The 26,516-nt window shown below is 37.2% G+C and overlaps 1 protein-coding gene across 1 annotated transcript in view; it reads right to left on the bottom strand.

The window, feature by feature from the left end:
* The window catches only part of NCKAP5 (NCK associated protein 5), a 369,416-nt gene that overhangs the window by 109,573 nt on the left and 233,327 nt on the right, over positions 1-26,516 (bottom strand). Inside the window, exon 7 of the mRNA XM_018072435.3 lies at positions 12,545-12,694. Within this exon, the coding sequence (XP_017927924.1) occupies positions 12,545-12,694 (150 nt within the window). The remainder of the gene's footprint in view (positions 1-12,544; positions 12,695-26,516) is intronic.

Raw genomic sequence — 26,516 nt, 5'->3', positions numbered from 1 at the left:
ATTCAGGATTTTTTTAATTTTAATTTCTATAAATTCTTTTTCTCAATAGCAGTTATTCTCCTTTAAAGTAGTTTTTATATATCTTTTCTAATATCATTAGAACAAAAATAAAATATGATTTCATAGGTCAATGCAAAAAATGGCTTTAATTCTGTAAATGGTACTTCTGGGTTGCTCTGTGAACCTGATCTGAAGGGCTGCTGTTGAATTTTAATAAACAACTCAAATTTGGAGCTAAATTTGCCACTGTCTTGAAGGAACACCAACACTAACCTCCTCCCCATTCACCCATTCCCCTTCCCCAGGGAAATTGTGCTCACTGGGGCTGATGATAGCAAGATTCAGAGCTTTACTGCATTCCTGGTTTTTTTCCTATGTGTCATTTAATGTATAATCTACAACACAATTGTATCCCATATCCAATTATTTTGGAGCTCACTGAAAGGTAAAACAACAGATGTTTTGCTCTGTCTTCAGAGAAAGTGGATGCTGAATATTTATCAAGAAATATTTTTCCTAATTATTTATCCTAAGTTTCTTCATTTAGTTCAAACAAAAGTAATTATGAAAAAAGATGATTTTAAGCTGACAGTCCCGAAAACACTGATACCATATATTTGAATGTCACATTCACTGGCTGTGTGATTGGAAACTCATACCAGTTTTCTGCTATCCAAGGGGGATAATCTTTTTTTTTTTTCTCCAAAGAAACATGTATGACTTTTTATGAAATGGAAAAAAGGTACAACTGGTTTTCCATTTTAAAAATTGTTATTTGAATTCTGAGAAAAATAATTACTTTTCTTTGCTATACTATGCAATAGATGTAAAATATTATGTGATGTTATAATTGATACTGTCACAAAATATTTAAAAACATAATAAAATATAAAATTTTCCTTCTCCTATGCTGAATCACTTTATTCTATTCCTTTACAGACTTCAAGTTAAAAGGTTTCCAGCACTATAAGCTATTAATGTAGACTGTTTCACAGTTCCTGGCATAAATTTATAACAAGTTTCTCTGTTTTAACTACAGGGGAGCACTGGGTTATTTCTGAAGGCAATGTTTCCTGCAATTTCACACTCTTCATCAGAAGTCACCCATAAGTCAACTGCCCCAGGTATTTCAAAATGAACTTCTTTTGATGGCTCCTGTTATTTCTCTCCCTCCCAGCTAAGAGAGTGTGAAGCAAAGCGGAGCAGGACAGGTAGGGAGAGAATCAAATGCCATATAACGCGCAGCAATTGTTTGGTAGCCAATAGCTAACTCCCAATAACTGAATCACAAAATTACTGCTCATTTCTTGCTAACTGAAATGAAACTCTATTTGCAAACATCACCTTGTTTCTCCTGGGAGCTTGGAACATTTTTCTCTTTTGTTTTTATAGGCACAGTAAGTAGCAGGCAATGCCACTCGCTCCACACAGCGATACTCAGCACGTTGGCTTCTGCACTGACATTTGTTAAATGGAAAGCTCTGATTCATTTAATCTTTAATCATTTAGGGTGGAACAGTGAATTTGCAGAGCAATTTTATTTGGCCCAAAAGAACAACAACTCAGATCCCAAATTCTGTCAGACCCCAAATTCTGTCTTTTAAAAGCTTCAACAGTGTGGAGTTTTGTCTGCTTTTTCTGCCCTGTGCAGACTGTGCTCACTTAAAGATGGATGCAGAAGGATGAGGATCCCTTGGAAATTGTCTGACGTGGCATCACCTGACTGTGATCCTAACAAGTTATATGAAATGTCTCCTATTGTGCTGGCTGACCTCAGGTCCACCTACATAAGCTTTTTGGCTTGGGTGAGCAGTGAGTGTCCTGATCTTAGGTGATTTTTCCAACCAGACTACAGCTCACACTATGGTGTGGCCTTGGAGCCAATGGACTGGGTTTCTTTTACATGAAATGTAAAGATGGGCTTAACTAGACCCAGCTGCTGATGGGCTTAACTAGAGCTCAGTCAAAGTGAACTCCCCAAAATGTGCACAATATGGGTGTCAGGTCCTTAGAATGCCACCTTGGCTCTGAGGGTCTGCTCCTGTTACACTGCACTGCTCCTAAGGTAGACATATAATTAAAACAGGCTATCTTCCTAAATTAATAGGGATAGCTCTAAGGAAGTCAACTGGCAGGAAAAGAATGTATCCCATAACAGCAACATAAAAGAGAAGCCTCTTGGGAAGACTTCTTCCCACACATAACAGAGATGTTCCAGAGCCATTTTTCTACTTGGATAATTTATAGCTTTGTACTTCATTAAAATAGAAAATATGAACCTGTACAGAAACATATACATTCAAGCCAGCTACATGGAAAGTATATGCTATTATAATTATATATTATTAAGTGCTACTGTGTAACATTAAACACTTCCTCAATTATTGACTTAGTTTTGCTCTTCAACATATACAATTTATCTCAGATTTTGTTCCTTTTACTTACATTTGTTGGTAAACTACAGCCCTGGGAGGTCCAAGAAAAGCCTTAGACTACACACTTTGGAGAATGAAGAAACCCGCAGTTCTTAAAAAAACCGAGCTTTGTCTGACTATAACAGTCTCAAATGGCACGTACATTAAGTCAAAGTTGATGTGATTCAGTGGTACCCCAGGTGTGAAAAGCACAGCAGCAGCAGCAACCCATAGGAAGACATATCATTCCTACACTGTTTATAAAGCTTGTAAAACAGCCTTTTTCTCTTTTTCATGCCTCCTACCTTAACTGAGTCAAATTTATGGATGTATGTACGTAACAGCTGTCTCTGCATGGCACTGGGGAGACACTACAACATCTAATAAAACTCTATTTTTTGATGATACAGATCAGATTTAAGGTTACAGAAAGAACGCTCATTGCTTATTAAAAAAATATTAAAACAGTCATTATTGGTAACAGCAGATAAAGTATAATGACATCAAATACGATACAGGACTGAAGGAAATTATCAAGGAGGAGGCAACAGGCTTTTCTCGGGCACATGTCTAAGGTCTAAAGAAGCAAACTGTAAAGTTCAAAAGATGAAAAAAAAAAGAGGTATTGGAGGCAAGTAAGGAGAATCTTTAGCTGTTTCAGCTACATGGCCTCTTCACTGAAAAGCCTATCTCCACTCATTTCCAGATTATCATTAACTCTTAAGAGAAATGCTAAACAAGTATGTCAACAGGGGAGATGCAACACACAACAGTCGCACATAATGCACAACCCTCAAACCCACTTCTTAGCTGATCCGAAACTGTTGCTTCAATAACTTCAGAGAGGATTTTGTCTGGCAAAGTAGCCAATATGTAAGTACTTTTCTTCTTACAGTATAACAAAAAGATGAATGAAAACCCCAGGTCTTACTAGCTTCCTCTATTTAAAAGAACTTTTTCCTGAAGAACCTAAACATTGACATGCAGAGCACTTAAAATAAAATCAGAAGGATTTTTCTGGAGGGAAAGACCACTTGAGTGAAGACAAGAAGGAAACCTGCTGGCTTATTGAAGGGAAACAGCTGTAATTACCATGTAAGCGCTTCTGTTCTCCTACATGATTTCCAAGTCCGAGTACACACAACCCGGAAGACGAATAGGAAAATCCATGAATCACAAAGGTGAATGAGCACTGCCACCACATGTGATGGAAGGCCAGCAGGGATCACAGGTATTCCTGTGGGAAGGGAAGAAACTGTGCCCTCTAGATGGCATTATGTGCCTGTATATCCCAGATGGAACTGGAGAGCCCTGCCAGGCAATCTAAGCACGTGTCCACCTGCACAGGAAACATGGGCCCAAACGTCAAAAATATCAGACGGCAGCTCTTGGTCTCAGTGGGAAGGTCACAGCTGCACACTTCTGCATGGCAGAGCAGGGGCTGTCCTGGGGCACACACCCTGCCTTAGCTGTCTGGTGTGGGAAGCAGAGGGGCGGTGCTCAGCCTGAGATGAAAAAGAATGGAGGATCTGCCTGGGGAAAGGCAACTTACAACTGGCAGGGATGGGCAATACATAAAATATATAATTAAAAAACAAAACAAAACAAAACAAATTAAAAAAAAACCCAACCCAAAACACAGGAAGAAAGAAAATACTGTCCTTATGATAAAACAAACCTCTGCATAATAAAGCCAGCAAATACTGAATTTCAAGAGTATGTTGATCACAGATTTCATATGTGTAGTTAAACATTTCCCAACACAGGAGCCAAGACCCTTACATGCTAGAATTCAGCACAGTTCTATTAATGTGTGTGAGTGTAAGCATACCTGCCTAGAATCCCTGTATTTCTACAAAATTAACAAAAAAGAAATCACTACCAAATTAAGAAAAAGTGAATCACTACGCAGGCCTCATTACTGTTTAAGCATTTTCCAAGGTCAGTATAGAGAAATTAAAAGAGAAATTATTTTACTATATAAGAGTTGTAAGGGATTCAGCTCTAACAGCTGAGGTAAATTAATTGGGATTTCCTATGTGACGAGTAGAGAACATCCACAGAATAGCGGGATTTTTAAAATAATATTAGTTTGAAAGAAACTGCAACTACTTATTTAGTTTATGAACTGTAGAACTGTCATTACTCTCAGCCATATTGCATGCATTAGTATGTAAATTAAAAATATAGGATGTGATACTAAAATCTCTGTCCCACAATCTTTCCTCTGAAACAAATGCCACTGTGAGTAATGAGGAGCTCACAGAAAGGGCTTGTGTAGAGCTGGGCCCAGAGTGCACAGCTGAGAGAAACTATCTAAAAAAACTTCTGAGTCTCACTCTCCGAAATGATAGATGTGTTGGGATAAACACAGTCACCTAGATCTATAACACAGTGTTGGAAAATTTCATTTCATTCAGCAGGGAGAATGAATTTTCAATTGTCCCACAGGCCTGATCACTAAAAAAGGTAAGTTACATTATCTACCGATTACCTCCAAGAAGGCATGACACATGGAAAGAAGGGCACTGAAAAACTATCATTAAAATATAAAAGGCAGACTGAAATAGCAGATTCCTTCAATGCAACCTAGCAAGGACTCTTTGCAGAATACACTTAACATTCATTTCAATAGAGAAAATCTGACAGGATTAATAAAACCGAGATGATTTTCCCTGACTTCTGTGACTTACCTTTTCTTCGCCAACTACACGTATTCCTCAGACCTTCTGGCACCAGATCATTATTCTTGCACCCATATTCAATACTTTGAACTATTTAAAGACCGCTTGTTATGTCAGTCAAGTAAGTAGCCCAGAGCTTTCTCTGTAGCACATAACAGTAAGAAAAGAGCCATTGGACTGGAACTTGGAATATCATAGAAAAAAATGGATTTATAAACTGCTTTTACAATGAATATATGTAATTACATTTGGCTGTGCTAAAATGAACATTAAATGTTTATCTATGTTCTCATTTTTTTGGTAAAAATTCCAAATCTCAATACACTGTCTTGAGGATCCTATAATTTTACAACTGCATTCAACATAATTTAGGAAAGAAATCAACACTATATGTGAACTAAAGCATATTTTAAACAGTATCCTGACTAAAATATTAATGTGAAGTAAATAATTGCATATAAGAAATTTTCTTCCACCTGGAAGATGATGGATTCACTGCCCTGGAAAAGGGCATTTCATATCATTCTACCTTGAGAAGGAACAAATCAGGAACAGTGTAAGTTACCCACTCTGCCTTTTCAGTGTGCCTTGTACCTCACTCGGACACACTGATGTGTGTGATATGAAAGTTACTCACTTTCTGGCTTCACTGAAATATCTGAAGCCAGAAAGTGAGTAACTTTCATTAAAACATGAGTTTACTGCATGAGCAGGCTAAAGGCGAAAAATTCTGATACGCAGCAAAATTCCCTTTATACAAGTAGTTGATGGGGTATGACACGATGGTACACTTAAAACAATTAAACGCAGTTTTATGACACAACAGAGCAGGAATACTAGTTGCAGCATATTCTGTTGGGCACTTGGCTGAGTTAGCAAATTTTAATTGATTACTGCTTCGTGAGCATTGCATAGTAGAAAACAGAGAGTCAATCTGAAAGTTTTTACCTTTTCAACATGTGCCAAAACCTGAGAAGCTCTACAAATTGTGACCCAAAACATTCAGCTTCTGAACCACTGCTGCAGTGCATCATAGGAGATGCAATTCAATATTCTTTTATTTTCCTTAGACTTAGTTAGAAAATAAAAGTCTACCAGCTGTTAGTCACACTAAAATTCCCAGGAGGCACCAGAGTTGATTTTAGAAATCATTTTAAAGCTTTCATTGAACTGAATAGTGAGAAAAATGCAGATATGCATGGCTTTCTCCATGTCTCTTTGACTAGTCATGGAGACAATGAGTTAATGTACAGTTATTTATATTAAGGCACTCTCCCATTTCAGGAGATGGAGCTGTTTGGTGGAACAGTGGCTCGGCAGTCTCTCTCTAATGATAGCAGCAAATGGTTACAGCAATGACAAACAGAGTCAATCTGAACAGCTCTTCTTACATCCAGTGGGTAGAGCTATTTTCAACATCCCTGTGTAAATTCATATCTCTACTAGAACATCTTGATTTTTCCATGCCAAAAAAGAAATTGCCATGAATTTCAACTGGTTTAGGAAAAAAAAAATGTAAAAGGAGAGAGAAAAATAGAAAGATCAATATTTTACATGTCTGCAAGAAATACATTCTCTTCTCTTGAAAACTCCCCACATACTAACTGAATTGAACTGCCTGCCCAGAAGAGGTTTCTATTAGTCTTCATCTATATGACGATATTATTTCCATATCCCAACTGGTAAGGTGCATTGACCACTGAAAGCTATCCAGAGTCTGTGCCAACTATGGAGCATGGAGCTTCACACCCTCATGGGTAGCTTGTAGGATGGATGGAAAAACCACAGTGGAAGATGTGAACAGCAGGAGGACATGAGCTGGCAGGAGGAAGGTTCAAACAGCTGGGAAAGACCTGCTTTTGAACACTTCAGCAGGAGTGGGTTAGGACAGATGGCATAGAGGACAGCACCCCAGAGCACAGAGGCAAGGAGAAACAGGCAGCAGCCATGAGATTTACTTCCCAAAGACTAGGAACAACTGAGCCATTGAGGACTTACAGTAGACGAGTTCAAGCAGCAACAGATTATAGAATATATTTGGCTTGATGGTACGTGTTTGGTTTCAAGTTAAAATTTATTCAGTTATTGGAAAGCTAAAACAGTTTGCCAATACTGTTATCTGGAAAGGGCTGGAATAAACTGGCTGTTTTTGAAACCAGTGATGCAAGTCAGTGCTGATTCACTATCAGCCACTCTGTAAGTTTGGAAATAAGACTTTCCTTGCTTCATTGTCCTCTATAAAAAACAAAAGAGTTCTTAGGCACAGTTCAGAAAACTAATTATAAAAGTCTCCTACTGAAAAAATTTAAAAATAAAATAATCCAATATTTAGAATTAAGTAGGTTGGCCTTTGGTGACTGATCAGCATAATGAATCCAGTTATGTGGATGGCCAAGGTATTGGGCTAAGAAGAGGTTTGTGGATGAACCAGATTAAATACACTGGCTGGAACAGGACCGGTTGCTGCAAAATATTTAGAATGTTGCTACGAAAATATTTAAAAGTTTCATTATATTTCTATGCCTTTAAGTCAAGTGATTCAAATTTCCTATACATCAGTGAAGTGGCTGACTTTCAATAAACAAGATGTCTTTTCTCAGTTATTTTCAGAAACTTGGGCTCTTTGCCCCTGCATCATCCTGTATGTCTCTTTCCATGGAAAAGAAAATAATTATTAGTTTTCTTACCATTGTACATTGTAGTACACGGAGAAAAAGAAGACAAAAAAAAAAAAGAGAAAATGAAGTAAGAGTAAAGTAAAATCCACCAGCATCCCACTCAAAATTATCTTCTCAATCCACTAAGAGGAATTATGCACCCTTCTCATATTTCTTTTTTATAGTTCATAGTTCATTGCTATCATGTCTTTCTTCCTCTGCAGGGTAGTAAAAACATAATATCGGAAATACTTGACATACTTCCTCATTTGTTTAATGGTGATGATACAAGGGAAATTACCCCTCTAATATATTTGAACATTTAGCTTATTATCCTGAGTGAGTTTTCTCCCAAAGCTCAATTTATTAAAACAAAACACATCTTTCTATGATGAACTGCAAAGGGCAAGAGGGCAAAATTCTTTAATTAAAATTAGAGTGGTTTCGTGACTCTACCCCAGCAGATACTGCTTCTACTGCAGCTTAGTTTACTGAAACTTTCATTGAGTCCCACTCACCCGCAAGCAATGAGATTTTCACACATGAATTAGGCTTTTCATTTGATAACTTTGAGGTTACAATTTAATGCTACCCCAGCGGCTGCTGTTTGGTGAAAAACGCAGGGTTGTGAGCAGTCCTTACTCAGTATTTTCTGAGGCCAACAGAACTCATGCCCATTGCAGAATGGGGACACTTGGCAAAACAGGGGAACCACTTCTTTGCTGACAATGTTTATTTTAATTTGAATGTAAATACTGCAGTTTTAGCAAGGTGCTGGTTATGCACTGTCACAGACTATGGTGGGCAAATCTGTCTACGAGCACTGGGAACTGCATCCCCAACAGGCACAAATAGATTAGCCTGCTGAGGATGCAGGACATCTGCAGTTGAGATGGGAACTGAATCCAGTCTTCTTGAGTCTTCATCCAACATCTACTTACACTGCCCTTTTCTCTTGAGGAATTGAGAGGACATGAAGTGTGTGAGAGGACACAACACCATGAGAAAAACTTGTATGTCTTACAGAATCCCTTTTTTACTGTCAAAGCAAAGCATTCACCAATACAACCTGCATTAAGTACTCTTTAGTGCTTTAGTTTGGAGCAATCCCTGTCAGCTTACCTTCTTCATAATCAACCAAAAGATTTCTAAGAAAGTTGCACTACTTCAGCTGCAAAGAAGGAAGTCCAAAAGAGATGGAACATTTCATAGAGTCAGACACAGCTAATTCATAACGAATTATCCTCACTGCATAAATGTCTGTGCAAATGACAGACTTAAATAAGCCTTCAAAGCTGACACAGTATTTATCACTGATTAAATTTTTAAAATCAAAGTAACTATGGCTTTTACAGACATGTTTAGACTAAGACTGACATTAATGCTGTGTATCAGTTTAAATCACTTGCAATTATGCAGGTGCTCGGGTAGCCTGTATTTCAGTCACTTTGAGTCTAAATTGGGGCAGAGAACCCATGGCTCCATATTGGATAACAAAGCTCTGGGACAGTCTTAAGGCCTTTACAGACACTGTTTTTCTAATACAGAATATTCTTAAAGCTTTCCTCTGTGGACTCTAAATGTGTAAACTGTTCTTGCTAGAAACAAGAAATAGTAGTAGACAATCTTGCAGTGAGAGTCTGTATAACACCTAAGATACCCAGGAGAGCAAATTAAGGTTTTATGAAAAATTTCCAACTTGTATGTATATGACTTTGCAAATATAACATTATTGTTTTACTGTAACTGTTTATACACCTGCACATACCTGAAATTGCTGGTTGGGAGTTGATGCATGTCCAGAATACGTTATATTTTTGTACATTTCTGGTTACAATTTTAAAAAAAAATTGCAATTCCTCTGGTGATGAAAGCAGATTAACTAAATGAAATTCCACCACAGAGTTCAAGTTATGCACCATACTTCATTAATATTTCATTTTTTGCAGCACTCTAAATGCACAGAGAAGTTATCAGAGAATGTTTTTTTCTTTTGAAGAGTTAGAAGGCATTTGATCATAACTGCTGAAGTAAATTAAATGGCATTTCAAGAGCAGCCAAGTAAAAATGCTGAAGGCACAAAGGAGTTTTGATATCCAGGAAATCATGATTAATTTCAACTACATAAAATGGGATACAAGATGGTATGAACCATTTGCTATTTGTCATCTGTTTCATTTGATTAGAAACGTATGGTATTTATCAGTCAGTAGAGTGGAAATAGAATTTGCTGTAAATGATAAAGGATGTAAAAGAAATTATAGGTAAAAGGAGCAATGGGAAAATATGTATAGATATCTCTTATCAAAGTATATGATAGCTTTTACTTGGGCTGACTACAAAGATACTTTATTATACTGATTTGTATTATTCAGTGAGAAAATTTCTAGGTTAAACAGAAGTTAATAAAACGTAAAGGGTACTGAAATTTATTTGGCAATACATTTGACAGCACTCAAATATAAGAAAAAAAAGAAGAAATATTAAACAATACTCCCATGATATGGAAGCCATTTAAAGAAAGTTTCCTGTGAAAATGAAGCCTCACCCCTTTTTTAATTCTTAGATTTGATAATTTCCTGGTCCATATCCAACACAACAGGATGACTACAGTTTTCATCACAGTGCCAGAAATTCCTGAAGAATAATCCTACAATGTTCTAACAGACAAGGCTACAGCTTTTCATGAGCTACACTTGAGTAAAAAACCAAACTAATAGGAAGAGATGTCAAAAGCTTTCTCAATAGTGCTGATACTAATGAAATTATATTAATGGATTAGGTCCCACATTCTGACTATTACTTTTAACACCTTCTGTTTTTAGGTACTTTTCAGATTCTAGAGGGCACAGATGGAGGACCAACTTTAGTAAGCAGTTTATTAGCCTTTCTGATTTTATTAATTGTGTATGATACAAAAACATCTAATCATGTAAAGTAAGATTAAAGATCCTGACACCCATAGCACAGGAACTAACAAACTAATTTTTTGTTTCTTTCTCTATAGACTAACAATATATTTAGAATAATTACTCTAAAAATAGTAAATAATTAAAACTGATAATTGCATACAACTTTAAAAATATGTCAGTTAATAAACCATACAGTCTTTGACATTACAATTTATATTCTTCAAGAGATAAATAAAGTGCAAAAATACATAACATTAAACAACAGACAATTAACAACAATTTGTTTTGATTATATTGGATCACAATTAATGTTGGCCCTGCAGTTCCTCTTTCTACTTTGACAGCTCCTTAGACTACTTATGCAGATTAATTCTTGGAGTATTGACATTTGCTAATATGTAGTTTTGAACAAGCTACTGCACAATACTGACACCAGTGAGGAGACTTCTTCATTGCCCTTCCTGAACTAGATCCTGCCTGTCCTTAGGGCTACCTTATGTATCTGGGTAATTTGCCAGAACTGATAAAGGTTGTGACACTATTGAACACCTTCCTACCAACTGATGACATAAAGAACTACAAATGTCATGCAGACTGATTAGGAGTGAGGCAAAGCAAAGAACACTTTTGGAAATAAAAGACCACAAGGAACACATAACCATTCTCCATCAACAGATAAAGTAGAACTATAGTAAAGTGTACATTTGTCAGTTTTATGGCCTAAAAAAATTAGTAGCAAGTGGTTTTTTCCCCCGGGCAAAATTATTTAACATTACATAGTTTTATTTTACAAACAGTCTAAGACTTTAAGGCAAAATTGCAGAGACTGCCTATACCTTTCAGATTTCAGATTCTGTATTTAGATCCAAACATGATTATAGCCGTTCATGTTTTACTTTTAACTAAGTCAGTCCTCAAGAAAAAAAAAAACAAGAGAATTTTTGTTCAAAATGAAATCTGATCAGAGTACAACTCAACCCAAAAATTATCATGTGAAAGAGCCTTCACACTTAACCACAAATGTATAGGCCCAGTGATGATTCTTTCTTTACCAATACCCTACACAGGCAAAATGTCACTAAGATCATTTTCAGGCATTCATTTATCTATACCTATAATGTTACATAGATACTTGAACAGAAAAGAAGGGAGGAGACACTTGGTAAGTTAAAAATATGACTTTTTAGTATTTAAAAATTAAATTAAAATATGCATGGTCATAGACATTGAAACCCCTGCTTCTATCAAGGCACAAAATAAGCTCACGTATACAGTGGTTACAGTTTTACCTGCACCTTGTCCATGGCTGCCTAAGGAAACTTTAAAACTTTAGTTAGAAACTACCACAAGGTGCATTATTGCAGATCCTAATTTTCCAGAAACAACTCAAAACGTAGAGTGTGCAGTTTTCCATGTGGTCTACAAGGAAATAGATTTTCTGCAATCCAGCAGTAAAAAGGCCTGAGCTCTCCCAAGCAAGCAGTTCAGCAATTAAAAGTTGAACATTAAACTACAAAGAGGTAACACTGGTTTTATGACAGTTGTTAAACCACCTATATTGGTCTTGCAATATTAATAATTGAAAAAAAAATCGAGCAAAACCAATTTTTCTTATTAAATGGTCTTGATGGAATCAAAATAATGTATTAAGTTCTTTTTAAAGATATCTGGTGCTCAACATTACAGAGGGATCCTTTTAGTGGTTCTAAGCTTCTTGTTCATCCCTGGTAAATGAATCGTAAAAAAAATACCCCATAACATGAAATCAGGTGAACTGTGAAAGATTAGATTAATACTACAGGGTGATTCAGTGCCAATAAATGAATGAGGAAGGGGGAAGGGTGGTCTTCTATGTGTGAAACTGTTGTGTTTCTTACCTCCAAAGCTTTCAAACGCTCCAATAGCAATTTTGTCTTTTCTTTTTCCTCCTCAGTGCTGCTGCTTTCACTTCTCGAATCTTCATCTACCAGTGTGTGAATTTTTTCCATGCCTTCTTTACATCTCCTACTGTCTTCTGACAGCTTTTCCTGAAATGATTTTTTGAAAATGTCATTATTTACACGTGCAAATGAATTTAACTTTGCAAATATCTTCAATTCTCCCCTTTATATGAATGAAAAAAGAGCAAGTTGCTAGTGACATGATTAAAGTACTGAATAACTGGAGTCATGAAGGGTCTGTAAAACATGTTGCTATGCCAGTTCTGCAAATGTATTCACAACTTAACTTCTACATCTACTTTGATTTTTGAAAAGCAGAACTCATCATCCTTTTAATAAAATAACTTCCACTTTCTTCTTTAAAAATTGCAATGAAAATTGAACATATCAGCTTTCAATGGAAGCATTTTGCCACTGAGACATGAAACAGTTTATTGAGGAAAAGCTAACATATGTTCATGCCTAATGTATTTCACCTTTCTTCATCTAGAGCTAATATTTGAATTACTAAATAATGGGCTGAGAATCCAGCTACTACATGAATACTGATTTAAGATCCACACTAACATATGACTGGAGAGAACTAAACAGACAGTAAAAACTCCAGAAGTGCCCCAGTCTGTTACAAGCCAGTCAGACTCGGCTGTTATTAGCTGCTGCTGCTGCTGAGTGAACTGTGTTTTACAAGAGGTCTATAAAAAGGATAGGATTGAACAGTGAATCCTGCTAACTCCATTAATTATGTGTCTGAGTTCTCTGTTGAGAGAGAGAGTGAGACAGAGCAAGCAAAACATCAAGACTTCAAGCAGGCAATGCCTGCTTGACATTGCCCAAAATGACAAGGCATAAGGGGAACAGAGAACTACACAGATGTAGAGAGTGGACTATCACTGGAGCAAAACACCAACAGGACAGGCTCTACCTTGTAAACCACCTTCTCTGACTACAGGAGCAGATCCAGTGTGACAACTAATGAGCAGATTAAAAATGGAAAATGTCAGGTAAGTCAGTATTTAAATACTGGGTGTCAACATAAACCTAGAGAAGTTTTTCAATGAGCATTTAGTTTTCTTTCTGATAATTCTTACATACAAAGGCTCATACTTTCATGATCTTTGGGTTAGTCAATAAGTGGGATTCATTTCCCATAACTACTGCACAACATGAACTCTGTCTAAGCATAAAAGTATACATTTTCATGAAGAACTGATCCAGCCTGAATAACTGCGCAAATACAACTCTTTGAGAGTTAATAGTAAGGCATTATCTTAAATAAAACCCATAAGTGTAACTGAATTAAAAATCAGCACTGCAGATCACATTTATAACAATATTAACTAGCTTAGAAATTGATTATTACTGTGTTAAAACTTTAATTAAGAATTAATTTTATAAGCTATGGGCTTAATTACTGAATACCCTTACACAAACCATGAGGCACAGATCTCATTCTTAACCCCCGAAACATAAATGTCAAAGAGTCATTCCAGCAAGTTTCCAACATTAGTGCTATCCTGATCACAAAGGGGCCATAAATATAGTAGTTGGGATTTTTTTTCCTGTTTGCTACTCACTGATGCAACAAGCAAGTATCTGTAAAAGAGCCATTAAACCATTTTTACTTCAAGTTGCCCCAAGGAATGCATGGAGATAAATAAAACACTTCAATGAATTCACAGGAAAAAAATGACAAAAAATGACAATTCATACACAAACAATTATTTTTAGGAGAGAATGTGATATGAATCAGATGTGGCTAACAATAGAAGAAAACATAAACATATGCACTGGGACACCTTTCTTGTACAAAGTCAGGGCAGCAATTTTGAAGGACAGATAGAAGAAAGCACAGTTTATGACATTTTATCACAGAAAGGGGAGTAATATAACTTCTCACAGCGTAAATCCCAGCCACATAAAGAAGTAACCTATTCATCTTCTAATTACAAAATCTGATGAACTTTGCACAGGAGTGGCATAATCAAGAACACACACCCTGTTTTACTATGATGTGCACTAGAATACCTCAAGACACTTAGTACTGTTGCCCCTGCTGAGTGTTGAAGTGCAGCTCACATAGTTCCAAAACTAGTTTATTACTGAGTTTCAGGCACAGACTAAAAAGGTCCCTGATATGTAACCTACCCTACCTAGAAAAGCTGCAGAACAGAAGAAAACACTACTAACCTTAGAAATTGTGCTTAGACATGTCATGTGCTGAGGGCACTGCCCTGACACTTTCACCAGTTCCACCTGGGTGATATCCAGTAAGGATAAAGTGAAAAATCCACACTCAAGGAAGCAAACAGGCACCCTTTGTGCCAAAAGTCAAGTCAAGTAAGAGGGAGGATGAGAAAAGCTTTTGGAACGACAGAAACCTCTGGAGAGTGCAAAATCTGTTAATATCAAAGGCAGCTGACTGCTGGGGGAGGAAGGAAGGAAGGGGCAGAGAGATCTGCATGAGGAAATTATCTCCTGCATGATGATGGTCAAATCCTACAGAGAGTTCTAAAGTGAGCAGGCTAAAGGCAGGAAACAATGGTGTAAAGCAGCTTATTCCTCTTTTTCCCTGGAGTCCTATAGTTCTTGTGTTACCTCAAGTAAAGACATCCCTGAACAGTCTCTGCTGTATATCTCATGTATTGCACAATCACAGGCAGGCTGGGTTTTCAATCTGGATAACAAAATCCTCTCCAGGTCCTGAGTCCAGCAAAGGCAGAGTAAGTGCTATCCTGCTGATGAGTGCAGTTTAATTTCTGTGAAAAGGTAACAGATGGAAATGGTACTCTGGAAGTAAGCTGGACAGCTAAAAAAAAAAAAAAAAAAGCAATAACCCAGCTCTGGGTCTCCCTAGACAAATGAATTTAAGACACATGCCTGTACCATGAGAGGATGCAAACACAGCAGCCTGATGAAAATTCTACAGTAAAGGCTCATCTACATCTCTAGTGCTCTATGTCAACAAAGAGACAATAAAAATACTAAAAATTCAAATCTTACTGAAACTAGGATTATGCTGCTCACTGCAGATCCATTCCCACAGAAATTAATGAGAAACTTCCCACTGAGTCCCACATTGTGTAAGCTTCTCAAGCTGCTTTAAACTGTCATTGCTTTTCTGAAACCAACAGTATTTTGCAAATCTTAAATGACATCCTGCCCTGACCATTATTTTTAAGTATTCAGTTTGCTCTATAAATCAAACAAACAGTGCACTGATGATGAACCCTTTGATGGAACACTATGGGCCCTATAGCCAATAGAAAACAAGAGATGGAAACAGTCCCTGCAGCCTGGAAATGGTAAGCTTTCTAGAATCAATGAGAAGATATAAATCACTAAAGACATTGATCTATGAAGCTGTACAATGCAGTGGCCTGACTGAGACTTATCAGAAAGCTGGTTTTCTGTTAGCTGAACTAGGAAATAGCAGTATAATGCTCCCCATTTCCACTAATAAATAAAGTAAGAACAATAAATTATGAGAGCAAGTAATCCACCTGAAATTACAAGTGATAATTTATGGGAATTTCTAGAATGTAAAGCCAGTCTTCTCTCTTCCACCTACCTTGCAGAATACTGAAAAAGAAAATGTTTTCACTGATATAAAATATCATCTGGAAGCTTTCAAAAGATAAGAGAACTAACTGCCTATTCCAGAAATTACCTTCTCCTTCATTTCAAGAAAGGCAAAAGTCTGCTGATCCCCTGGACACAGAGTTAGCCATTGGGATGCCTTTCCTCTAAGAAATGTAAGCTTTTCAATGAACAAACAAGTGTCAAAGGGACACTTAAACAGCTATTTCTTAACCATTATTATTTGAGAAATTATGTTACTTTTAAATTTTTACTGGCAGTACCATCAGTAGCTTGTCCTTTGCCTTTTCTTCTGTCTAAGATGCTTTCTAGGAATGACAACACACACCTACACGCACAGAAAAAAAAGAGGGAAAAATAAGCTCACTTTAAAATATTTCAATTTGGAACTGTGAAATTTCAAACCAAGAAGAGTAAAAGTCAGATGACAAAAAGAAAAAAAAGAAGTTGCTAGAAAAAATTATTCTAGATTTTCGTTTTTTATAGTGAAAACTACAATTAGGCACTAATTGGAATTGAGGCTCTTTCTGTGGTAGTAACAACAAATACGTGATACGAAATGAGGAAGGTACTTGTTGCAGGCAAGAGAGAAGATGGAGCCAGACATATCCTTTAAGTGGCATAATGAAAAGTCCAGATACAATGGACACAGCTTAGAACATGAAAAATAGCAATTAGACATTAGAAAGACCATTTTTTGTTTTTTCTTCCTATTAGGGGGTCATATGGTAACTGGAACAGGTTACGCAGAGAGGTTCCTGAATCACAGAGATACTGCAAAGTTCACTGGACAAGTGTTTATAATAATACAACATAGCATAATCTAATACTGGATATAACTGGATCTGGGCTTTACAGCACTGATTATAAACACCAATCTTTCACGAGGACATGTGACAAAATTTTGATTGAAGCAAACAAGAATTAAAAAAAGAAGATCTTTGAAATGCTGATTTTCCCAATGAGTGTTGGATGACATGAATTGCTTGTCTGGAAAATGGTAAGTAATAATTAGAGATGACATCTTTGCTTGTAGAAGCTAAAGATCATTTTCATGTGATAAACAAAAGTTCTCCAGAGAAGTAAAGTTTTTCAGATGCAGTGCAGGAAGGGATCCCTCAGATACAAAAGATGTCTGTTTCAATTTTGGGTGTCAGATTGTGATGCCTGAGTGGGATTTTCTTTTCTCAATTCCTTTTAATTCTTCAGCTTCTGAAATTTAATAGAAATGAAGGTTTTATAACGTTCACAAATTCAAATTCTTCTGAGAGTCATGCCTCCAATTTTCCAAAAACACATTTTAATCAGCCATTAATCACCCAGGAATAAAATATACGTAGGATATATAATTAAATAGCATTTATGATTGCTCATAACCACTCATTTGAGAAAAAAAATATTCACAATGTAGTTATTAACTGATCAGGTATAGAGGCAGCGGTAATATGCATTCAGGAATCCAGTCTTCATGGAACCCAAGCTACGCAACTAACTCAGCATCTCAAAACATTCAGCATTTTCTGTGGTGTCTCCAAAGCTTCCAAAGGACTTTCTAAACAAGGTATTTACTGAATAGTTATCTTAGTTTTCAGTTACTGAATTTGAAGAGCATATTACTCTACATGTCTAACATTCTTTCTGCAATAAAGGTAGACTCTGACCTCCAAAACCAAACTGCAGTTTACAAATCCATATACAGAATTGTTTATGTATGCACTGGTTTTGGCTGGGGTAGAGTTATTTATCTTCACAGTAGCTGGCATGGGGCTGTTTTGGATTTGTGCTGGAAACAGTGTTGATAACTCCAAGATGTTTTGTTACTGCTGAGCAGACATTACACAGAGCCAAGATCTGTTCTGCCTCTTACTTCACCCCACCAGTGAGGGGGCTGGGGGTGCACAAGGACGGGACACAGCCAGGACAGCTGACCCCAATTGACCCAAGGGATGTCCCAGACCATATGGCATCAAGCTCAGCAATATCCTAGGGGGAAGGTTGGCTTGGGTCCACTGCCCGGGGACTGGCTGGGCATTGGTCAGCTGGCGGTCAGCAATTTGGATCACTTATTTTGTTTCTATCTTCGTTATTTTCCCTTGCATTACAACTCTTTGCTGTTGTTGTTATAATAATTCAGTTACTAAAATGTTCTTATGTCAACCTATGAGTTTTCTCACTTCTACCCTTTTGATTCTCTTCTCACCCTGATGGAGGAGGGTGTGAGGCTTGGTTGCCATCCGGGGTTAAAGCAAAACAATGTAATTATAAATTGTGAATGCTTTTCCTTGCAAGGCCATTCTACAGTCTTGATGTATTCTTGGATGATGCCTTTTCAGTGTTCTTTCCACTGCAGACCTCCTAGTGTTCACCACTATTCACTGAGAATGAGCCCTATGAAATGACTGTTGATGAAGATAAAAACTCTAGATGAGGGTTTCTTTGTACTTTCATTAAAAAAATAGCCTCAAGCTATGTACAAGTAGCTCAGTCTGACTGCACAAGCTGAAAAAAAGACCTCAATTGCTCCAACGACTACTGATTTGACATTCCAACAAGGTTAAAATTGTTTTCCAGGGGTACCTTGCTCCCCTTTCTCCCCCACCATCACCTTTACCTTTCTAAATATGCCCTTTGAAAATTCGCAGTATCTTCTGACATATTTTATAACCTATTTCATTTAGCGAAACCTGAGATATATAAAAGACATGTATGTTAAGCCAGAGTAATGTAAAGTGAGACTGAGGAATTAACCAAGTGTGTCCTGCAAGATGCTCAGTACAGGAGTAGCCACTGATATTACTGTGACCTGAATATATTTTTTCCATGCACGACTTTTTAAAAAAAATCTTTCTTTATTTGCTAATTTTCTTTATTTTCTTCATTTATCCCATTAAACACAATGACCTAAGTCTGGAAAAAACCCAAATTGTAACAGAACAAACAAGTTAGATTAAAAAAAAATTACAGGCAACTAAAATTATATGCAATCTAAATGATCTCTAAGACTACAAATATGACTTCTGGTTTACCTGCTTACTTCTGTCTATGTATTCAGCTCTTTTCTCTTGCTTTCTTTTTCCCAGTGGAAGGACAGACTAAAATATAGCTTTGCTTTAGATAACACATCAGCAAGTGTAGTAATAATATATTTTTGTTCAGCTAAGAGGTTTTGTTCAGAACAAGCTGACCAAAACTGAAGGAAAACAAAGGAATGCAACAAATCACAAAATTTTACAGAAACACCCCAAATCGTTCATGATTTAACATTACCGTTGTCAGGAAAAACATATGCAGTTCTTCTTTTTCATCTCTGGATTTCACTTACAAAGTGAGCAGAGTGAGCAGTAACGTTCCCTAGATTAAATACATGTGATGGATAAGAGAACAAAGTACGTACTTTATGTTTCTGATATGTGCCTCCTTCCATTCGCGTATCAATCTAGATGTACTACATATTATTCTTCACTCAAAACACTCCTCACTAGTCCAACTTATCATCCCTCTTGAACAGTTCTGCAGTAACATTAATAAATTTCCCGATGATGCTTTTATTGGCTGTTTCACGCATCAGAAACACACATTTCTTTTGAGAAAGTTTAGATCAAAAAGGACCTTTAAAGCAGAAAACCTTAACAGTGAACTTCGTGATTAAGTGTTCTCAACACATCAGGGTTTCTTGTCCCCAGGTCACCAGCCTGGGTGTCAAAGCGACTTGGTCACTGACCAAGTACTGCTGTTGACCCCATGCTGTGAATGGATATTCACATTACCAACAGCACCCTCACCTCCAGCACTTTGCCTGTCAGAAGTAAAATCAAGGACTGACCATTCTGGAGGGGACTCTGCCAAGCCAGGTCTCAGGCACATTCCTTCTCGAAATGGAAGGCTTCAGTTACACTGATTATAAAGTTATCAGGCAGAAAAAAAACCCTGTTCTAGAAGCTAAGCTATTTCTTCTTCATATGTGTATATATGGTAACATGAGACAAATATGCATGCAGATATTTCATGCAGATATTCTCTTATAAATTGGTTCATTATAGTACCATACTTAAAGTGATAATCTTTCCTTCCTGTATTAGCACTTAAACTTTTGTGAAGCGGTTTTTAAGTACTAAAGTAGCTACATTTGACTAAAGTGATGGTATTAAAATATCTACCTTTGACTGAAGTACAAATAAGCCAAGCTATTCTAAAATTCAAATGCAGTAAATTTTATGTAACAGCAATTAAGGCAACAGAATTACTCTGGAATTTAAATTGCTAGAAATAAGCCAATTTTCTTTCCCTAGTATTTTGGAATGAGAGCAATGTATGAACTAACTAGTTCTCGCCACAAGCACAATTGCAGAAGCTGACTTAAGGAAAAAAATTGGTATACATTACATAACCTGGTAATTTTTTTGCAAATGCTAGGGAATAGTTGTCATGTCTCCCAATCTTGCAGAAAAAGTTCTCAAAAAAGATCAGAATGCATCTTTACACAAAAATAAAATGTAGGAACAATCATTTCAGATCAGATCAAAACTTCAACTTTTCAAATATGTTATTATAGTTCAGATTAAGTTTTCCTGACCAGAAGCACTTATTCATTCCAAAATAAATATACTGGTGTACTACTAGGTGTGTTCTTCCGTTAAAATAATTTTCAAAGATGGGATGGTTGTGAATACAGAATAATCTCCCTTTTTGGCTTCAGAAAATAAGTAAAGTTTTAGATTTTTTTCAAAATTCTTAAAATTCAATAAGTAGCACTGTTTTCTGCTTGTTTGAGAATACCAATGAAATAATGTCAAAATGCAGAATGAACAATATATTTTAGGGAGATGTGGAAGTAGAGAGAGAGCAGGTCACTAGGCCACATATAAGACCCCGCTTCGGAATAACAAGGAATACAAACTGATTTCACAACTTTTGTGTCCAAACACTTCTGTCACTAGACAGCTGATGGCACTAAATGGCCTCTATTATTTCTTATTCATTATCCTTTCTCAGAAAACACAAACGATTTGATAGACAAAAATGGTTATTTATTTGCTAGACCCTCTTGCCCAGCTTCTTCAATACCAGCCCAGGATGGGCAATGTTGTGCCAGCAAAGCACATCTGGATCCTCACAGGGATCTGGAGAGGCTACAGACAGGAAAGAGTCTCTTAAGATTTTCTTTTGGGCAAGAGGCAGGAGGCACACTACAGACTTGGCAACTCTGAGAGCAGTGGCCAGATGGGAGAATGACAACAACTCCCTGGGGGTCTCAATGCTCTGATGAGGAACTGAGCAGGGCGGGAAGTGGCGCTGGGTCCCATGGGAAGCACAGGATGGACTCCTCATACAGCCACAGTGTGGGCTGCCCTGGGCCTGTGTGCCAGCACAGTCCTGCTGTGGGCAGCCCTGATTTATCCTGCGGGAGGAACACATGCAGATAAGGAGCCACCACTTGGCCTTCACGCAAAAAGACACCAGCATCTCTCCGAGCAGCAGGCAGATAGTCTTAAAACTGGAGTTTGCTATAAATTCCAGGAGGTTACTCCAGTCTCTGAGGACTACCAAGCAGAGGCATATGAGAGCCATACCCTTTTCTCTCAAATATATCCTCTGAATTAGAAAAAAGGCAATCAGAAGAACACCATTAAGGGCAAGATTAGGGCTACCGACAACATGCTGTCCATAAATGGGAAGTCCCTGTACACATCAGGATGACCTGTGTTGATCAGGCTGTGAACCACATTATCACCTTGCTTCCCAAAGACTGGCTCTACAAGTTCTGTTATGCCTGTTGCAGATGGATAGGATTCAGGCAATGTACATGGGCTGACTTTTGTGGATTCATTCCAAAAGTTAGAACTAGAAGAAAGATACAGCAAAAGAGAAATACTATATAGTAGAGGCAAATTTAAATCTAGAATTACAGTCAGTATAATATAAAATAGTATCATCAAAGAAGTCAATCTTCACCTCTTGTTAGAACGATGTGTGGTGGGTTAAAGCAGTTGTATAATGTGGCAATCTACATCTGGGACCTCATCTTCAAGGACTAGCATTGCATTCTCAAAGTAAACCCCTGATGGCAAGAAAGATGATCATCTGAATTACAGAGTCAGTCAAAAACTGTGGGTGATTGGGTATAGTCAAAGACCATGCAAATATATAGGTAACTTTTGTGTAAACACAGGACATCCTTATTTTGCTTTCTCTTTAATTTTACTAATACCTTGTTTTGCGCTGTAGCCAAGACCAGGCTGGGTGGGGCTTTGAGCAACCTGGTTTAGTGAAAGGTGTCTCTGCCCACAGGTAGGGAGTTGGAACAAGGCGTTCTTTAATGCCCCTTACAGTCCAAATCATTCTATAACTATAGAATATGATTCTGGGAAGGAAAGAACAGCTTGTTTTCTGAGAAACAGGCACACAAATGGCACATTTCAGTTATGAGACTTTGTTGTGTTAAACATAGCTCCATTGCTGTGCTACTGTATTACAAACAACCAGAAAGGGAAAGCTCTTAGCACATATGTTCCTTGCAACAAAACTGTAATTTTGAACAGTATCTGAGGAGCAGCATCATTCTCTTTTGGGGGTAAGAATCCAACCTCAATATGGGAACAAATATTTACCAGAATCTTTGTGCAGTGGTGGAAATATATGAGATGAAAAGCCATAAGGAATTAGTTGTTAATGAGGTAGCCCTGGATTTCTCTGTATGGAAAAGCAGTCCGGCAGCAAATGCTTCTATCCTTGACAGCCCAGGATTTCTGGTGGAGCTCCCAAGAGTGCAGATGGCTACTCTTCTTTCCTTCTCATGAGGCACAAAACTGCTAATGTTTGCCTAGTAATGTACTCCTGAGTAACTTAGGAGGCCTGGTTGATGCAGTCTTCTGTGGGCACTTCCATTACAGAAATACCTTCCGCAGTACAAGTTAGCATTAAAAATCCTGTGTGAATTTTAGCTAGGGAATTCAACTAGTGCTCTTTTTTCAATTCATGGCCATGCCCTATCTATAAAATGTTACATATCAATGGCCTGAACATTAAGCTTGTATAATTTTGTGTTAAGATAAAATTATATTGCCAATAGTTACAGTTTTTCTTGTCATGAAAGAGCTGTTGACACCAACGGCTGTGCAAATTAGAAGTGACAGTCACAACAACTGTTCCATATTTGACTATCGCAAAGCATGCAGATAAAATATTGGGCTGATCTGGCCAACAATGCCACCTGAAGTGTGCCTGTATTACTTATATATGATTTTTAGGTCTCCAATGTGACTGCACCATGTCTGTCCTGAGCTTCAGTGCACATATTGACAATTCCAGAATTATAACAAATTGTGAACTTAGAACAAATTCTCTGCCTCATCTATTTTGATCACTGCACAATGACACAAAGTCAAAATGAGTTAAAAAACCTTTGAAAGTCTTTGGGTGATCTGTAATCAGATAAGACTCCACCTAGATAACCAGTATTGTGATCAAACAGGAAAGAGACTCTAGTTTTGATATCCAAATCAAAAGGACAAACTTAGGAAGGAAAGTCTGTGGGGCGTTTGTTTTAATGCCTGGGGTTAGAGTACTGCACACAATTATTTCTAGGGAGCACTCTCTCTTTTGGATAAAGTATTGTGTCTTGAATGAGAATTGCATTAATACATGGGTTATTGGCTTGGCCTTCCATGACCTTCGTTTTAGGTGGGCAATGTCTCTTGGAAACACCATAGCTCTTACATACTAGAGTCTTTTAGCCAACTACACTGTAAAACAAGAAATATGGTTCATGGCAATTCAAATCACATGAATTGTCTACATTTATGTGAGTATTCTTTATAAATTTTCCCTCAGTTATTACGTAAAATTATAACAAAGGAGAATTTTATTTAAAATCCTGCTTCTAAATTCATTTACCCTAAAGAAATCACAAAACTCACCTGTAAATCCAGCAAATTAAAATCCCACAGGGCAGTTAGCTCTATGGAAAGGGTTAGAATATTTTGCTTTAATAAGAATAATGGCAAGAACTAACAAAATATTGCAATAACACTGCATGCTCTAGGCTCCACCTTATTATTATTATTATTCTAACATTATCACTATGCAACACTTAATGTTCATTAGCAAGAATATTTATTCTAGAGTCAGGCATATTGGTATTATAATAAGAACTCAATTTCATACATCCCAGAACAATAATTAGATTTGTAAAATCAAATATGTAGACAATGGCCAATAGATCATAAGCATTTATTGCACAGAGTTATCTTTTACGACTATTCAGATATTAACCTGAACAAGCTTCACACACTAAAATTAACTTAGCATGTTGTCAGAGAACAAGGGACATATGTTGATAAGTCCCACTGGAGATCGCCTCATTTGTCCCCATTTGTTATGAAATACATGGTTGTGAATCTGCAGTAAAATCCCTTATCTACTGCACTGAGTGATCAAATAGTTTTGATCGTATCACAGAGAACAGCTGAGATGCAGAATATGTTCTGTAAGGTAACTGATTGTAGAGGATGGCTTTCAAAACAGTGTTAGTATTTCTACATTCAGTAAGTTTTGTGTATGTATATGAAGATATATATATATAACACTTGGAATTCAGACCATAACAATTTTTTTCCTCACGTTAGCTCACATCTATACTTCATTTACAAATACACGTTGACAATATGGTTATCATGTTTCCAAAAACCTGGAAACATCAGTGCTTTTAAGAAACATTCATGTTCTATTCCCAGTTGTGAATTACCCTTACAAATATATCAAAAACCTCTCTGAATACATTTGGAAAGATACAAATAAAGTGCTTCTATTGCAATATTGACGTACCTTGCCAAATCTGGACACAGTATCTACAATAAAATTCATCATCTATTTACACAATGGTTTTTTCCAGGACTTGCACACAGCTGGTTTCAATAACATATTAATGATTCTCATAATGCTTTTTTAACATGTTTTTCAATGCTAAAATTCTTGGTAAACATTTCAGACCAGAGATTCTTTGCCAACTCTCTGAAGAGTCTTTCAGGTGCGGGCTTTTACTGTTACACACGGTTGCTGCCTACATCACAGTTTTTATGTGTGACTGGATAATGAGCACACACTGAGTGAACCCAACCCTGACCCACATAGCAGGGAGCCATATGAGGGCAGGAATGTACTGCTTTGCACGTGAACAGAGTCATTCCTCGAAATTCCCAGAAAACAAGCTATTTGTTCAGAAGTTTGTCATAAAAGTGAGCAAAAGTGATCTGAGGATGAATGAGTCAAAGAGACAACATTCTGCATTTTGGATCTGTTTTACCAGTCACAGACTGGTGTATGATGCAGTAGCCTAGCTATTCCTCCAGGAAAGGGAAACCCATTGCTTCTGAGTCATGGATTAGGAAAGGAAATTCATAAGCAAAGAAGATTGCATACTGGAAGAAATAAAATGAAAGAATATGGAAGAAATAAAAATAGTTAAAAAACAAGCTGAGTAAAATGAGTGAAAATGTTCTCAGGAACAAGAAGAGAACATGCAATGTGTAGAATTAAAATAATCCCAGAGTGTTATGTGGGTGTTCTAATGTCCTGGGACAGAGGCAGCTTCACTCTACAAGAAAGAAAGGCTCCAGTTTGGGGAATCTGACCTGATTACCACCCAGCAGATTCGAACAAAACCTCGTTTGCAGAAAGAAGGAAAAAAAGGGGCCAGTTTGCTACGTGGAGGGGGCTGTTTGTTAGAGCTGAAGGAAAGCAAAGAACTGTTCTTGCTATCATTAACTGGGCAGAACTGTTGTTCTGTTGGTGGTCAAGAAATAACCCAAGTGATATTACCCAAAACACACCACGGTGCCCACTCTCCTGGCTGGGTGGAGACAACAAATCTCTATGTTAGTATGGCCCCAAAGCAGAAAAAGACAGGACCATAACCTTTTTTTTTTTTTTCCCCAAAAATCAAGAGACAAATAAAATATAGGGAAAAAACTACAAAGAAATATACAAGCACTGAAATTGGAATGACCAGTTTATCTCCCCTCTAGGAAAGCAGCACACAAAATTTCAAATTTCAAAAACCACATAGCTACTTTTTTTCCAGTTTAGTGCACAAAAGAAAGAACCCCCAAATCCTCAGTCTGATGAAAGGAAACTGGAGTACTTCTTTGCTTTTCTTCTTGAGAGTGCAAAGACAAAACCCAAAGAAGCTAAACCGAATTGTGGTACCACCTCACTGTGGTTTCCACAGTAAGACAACACACAGAAAAGCAGATAAAAAAATCATTCCAGATGTCTGTTACGAACAGACAGACAAGTAACCCACCTCAAGCAGACA

Source organism: Manacus vitellinus, unplaced genomic scaffold (assembly GCF_001715985.3).
Source record: "Manacus vitellinus isolate BGI_N305 unplaced genomic scaffold, ASM171598v3 scaffold_22_pilon, whole genome shotgun sequence".
Taxonomy (NCBI): domain Eukaryota; kingdom Metazoa; phylum Chordata; class Aves; order Passeriformes; family Pipridae; genus Manacus; species Manacus vitellinus.
The sequence above is the reverse complement of the archived record's forward strand: the minus strand, read 5'-3'. Positions and strand labels throughout refer to the sequence as shown.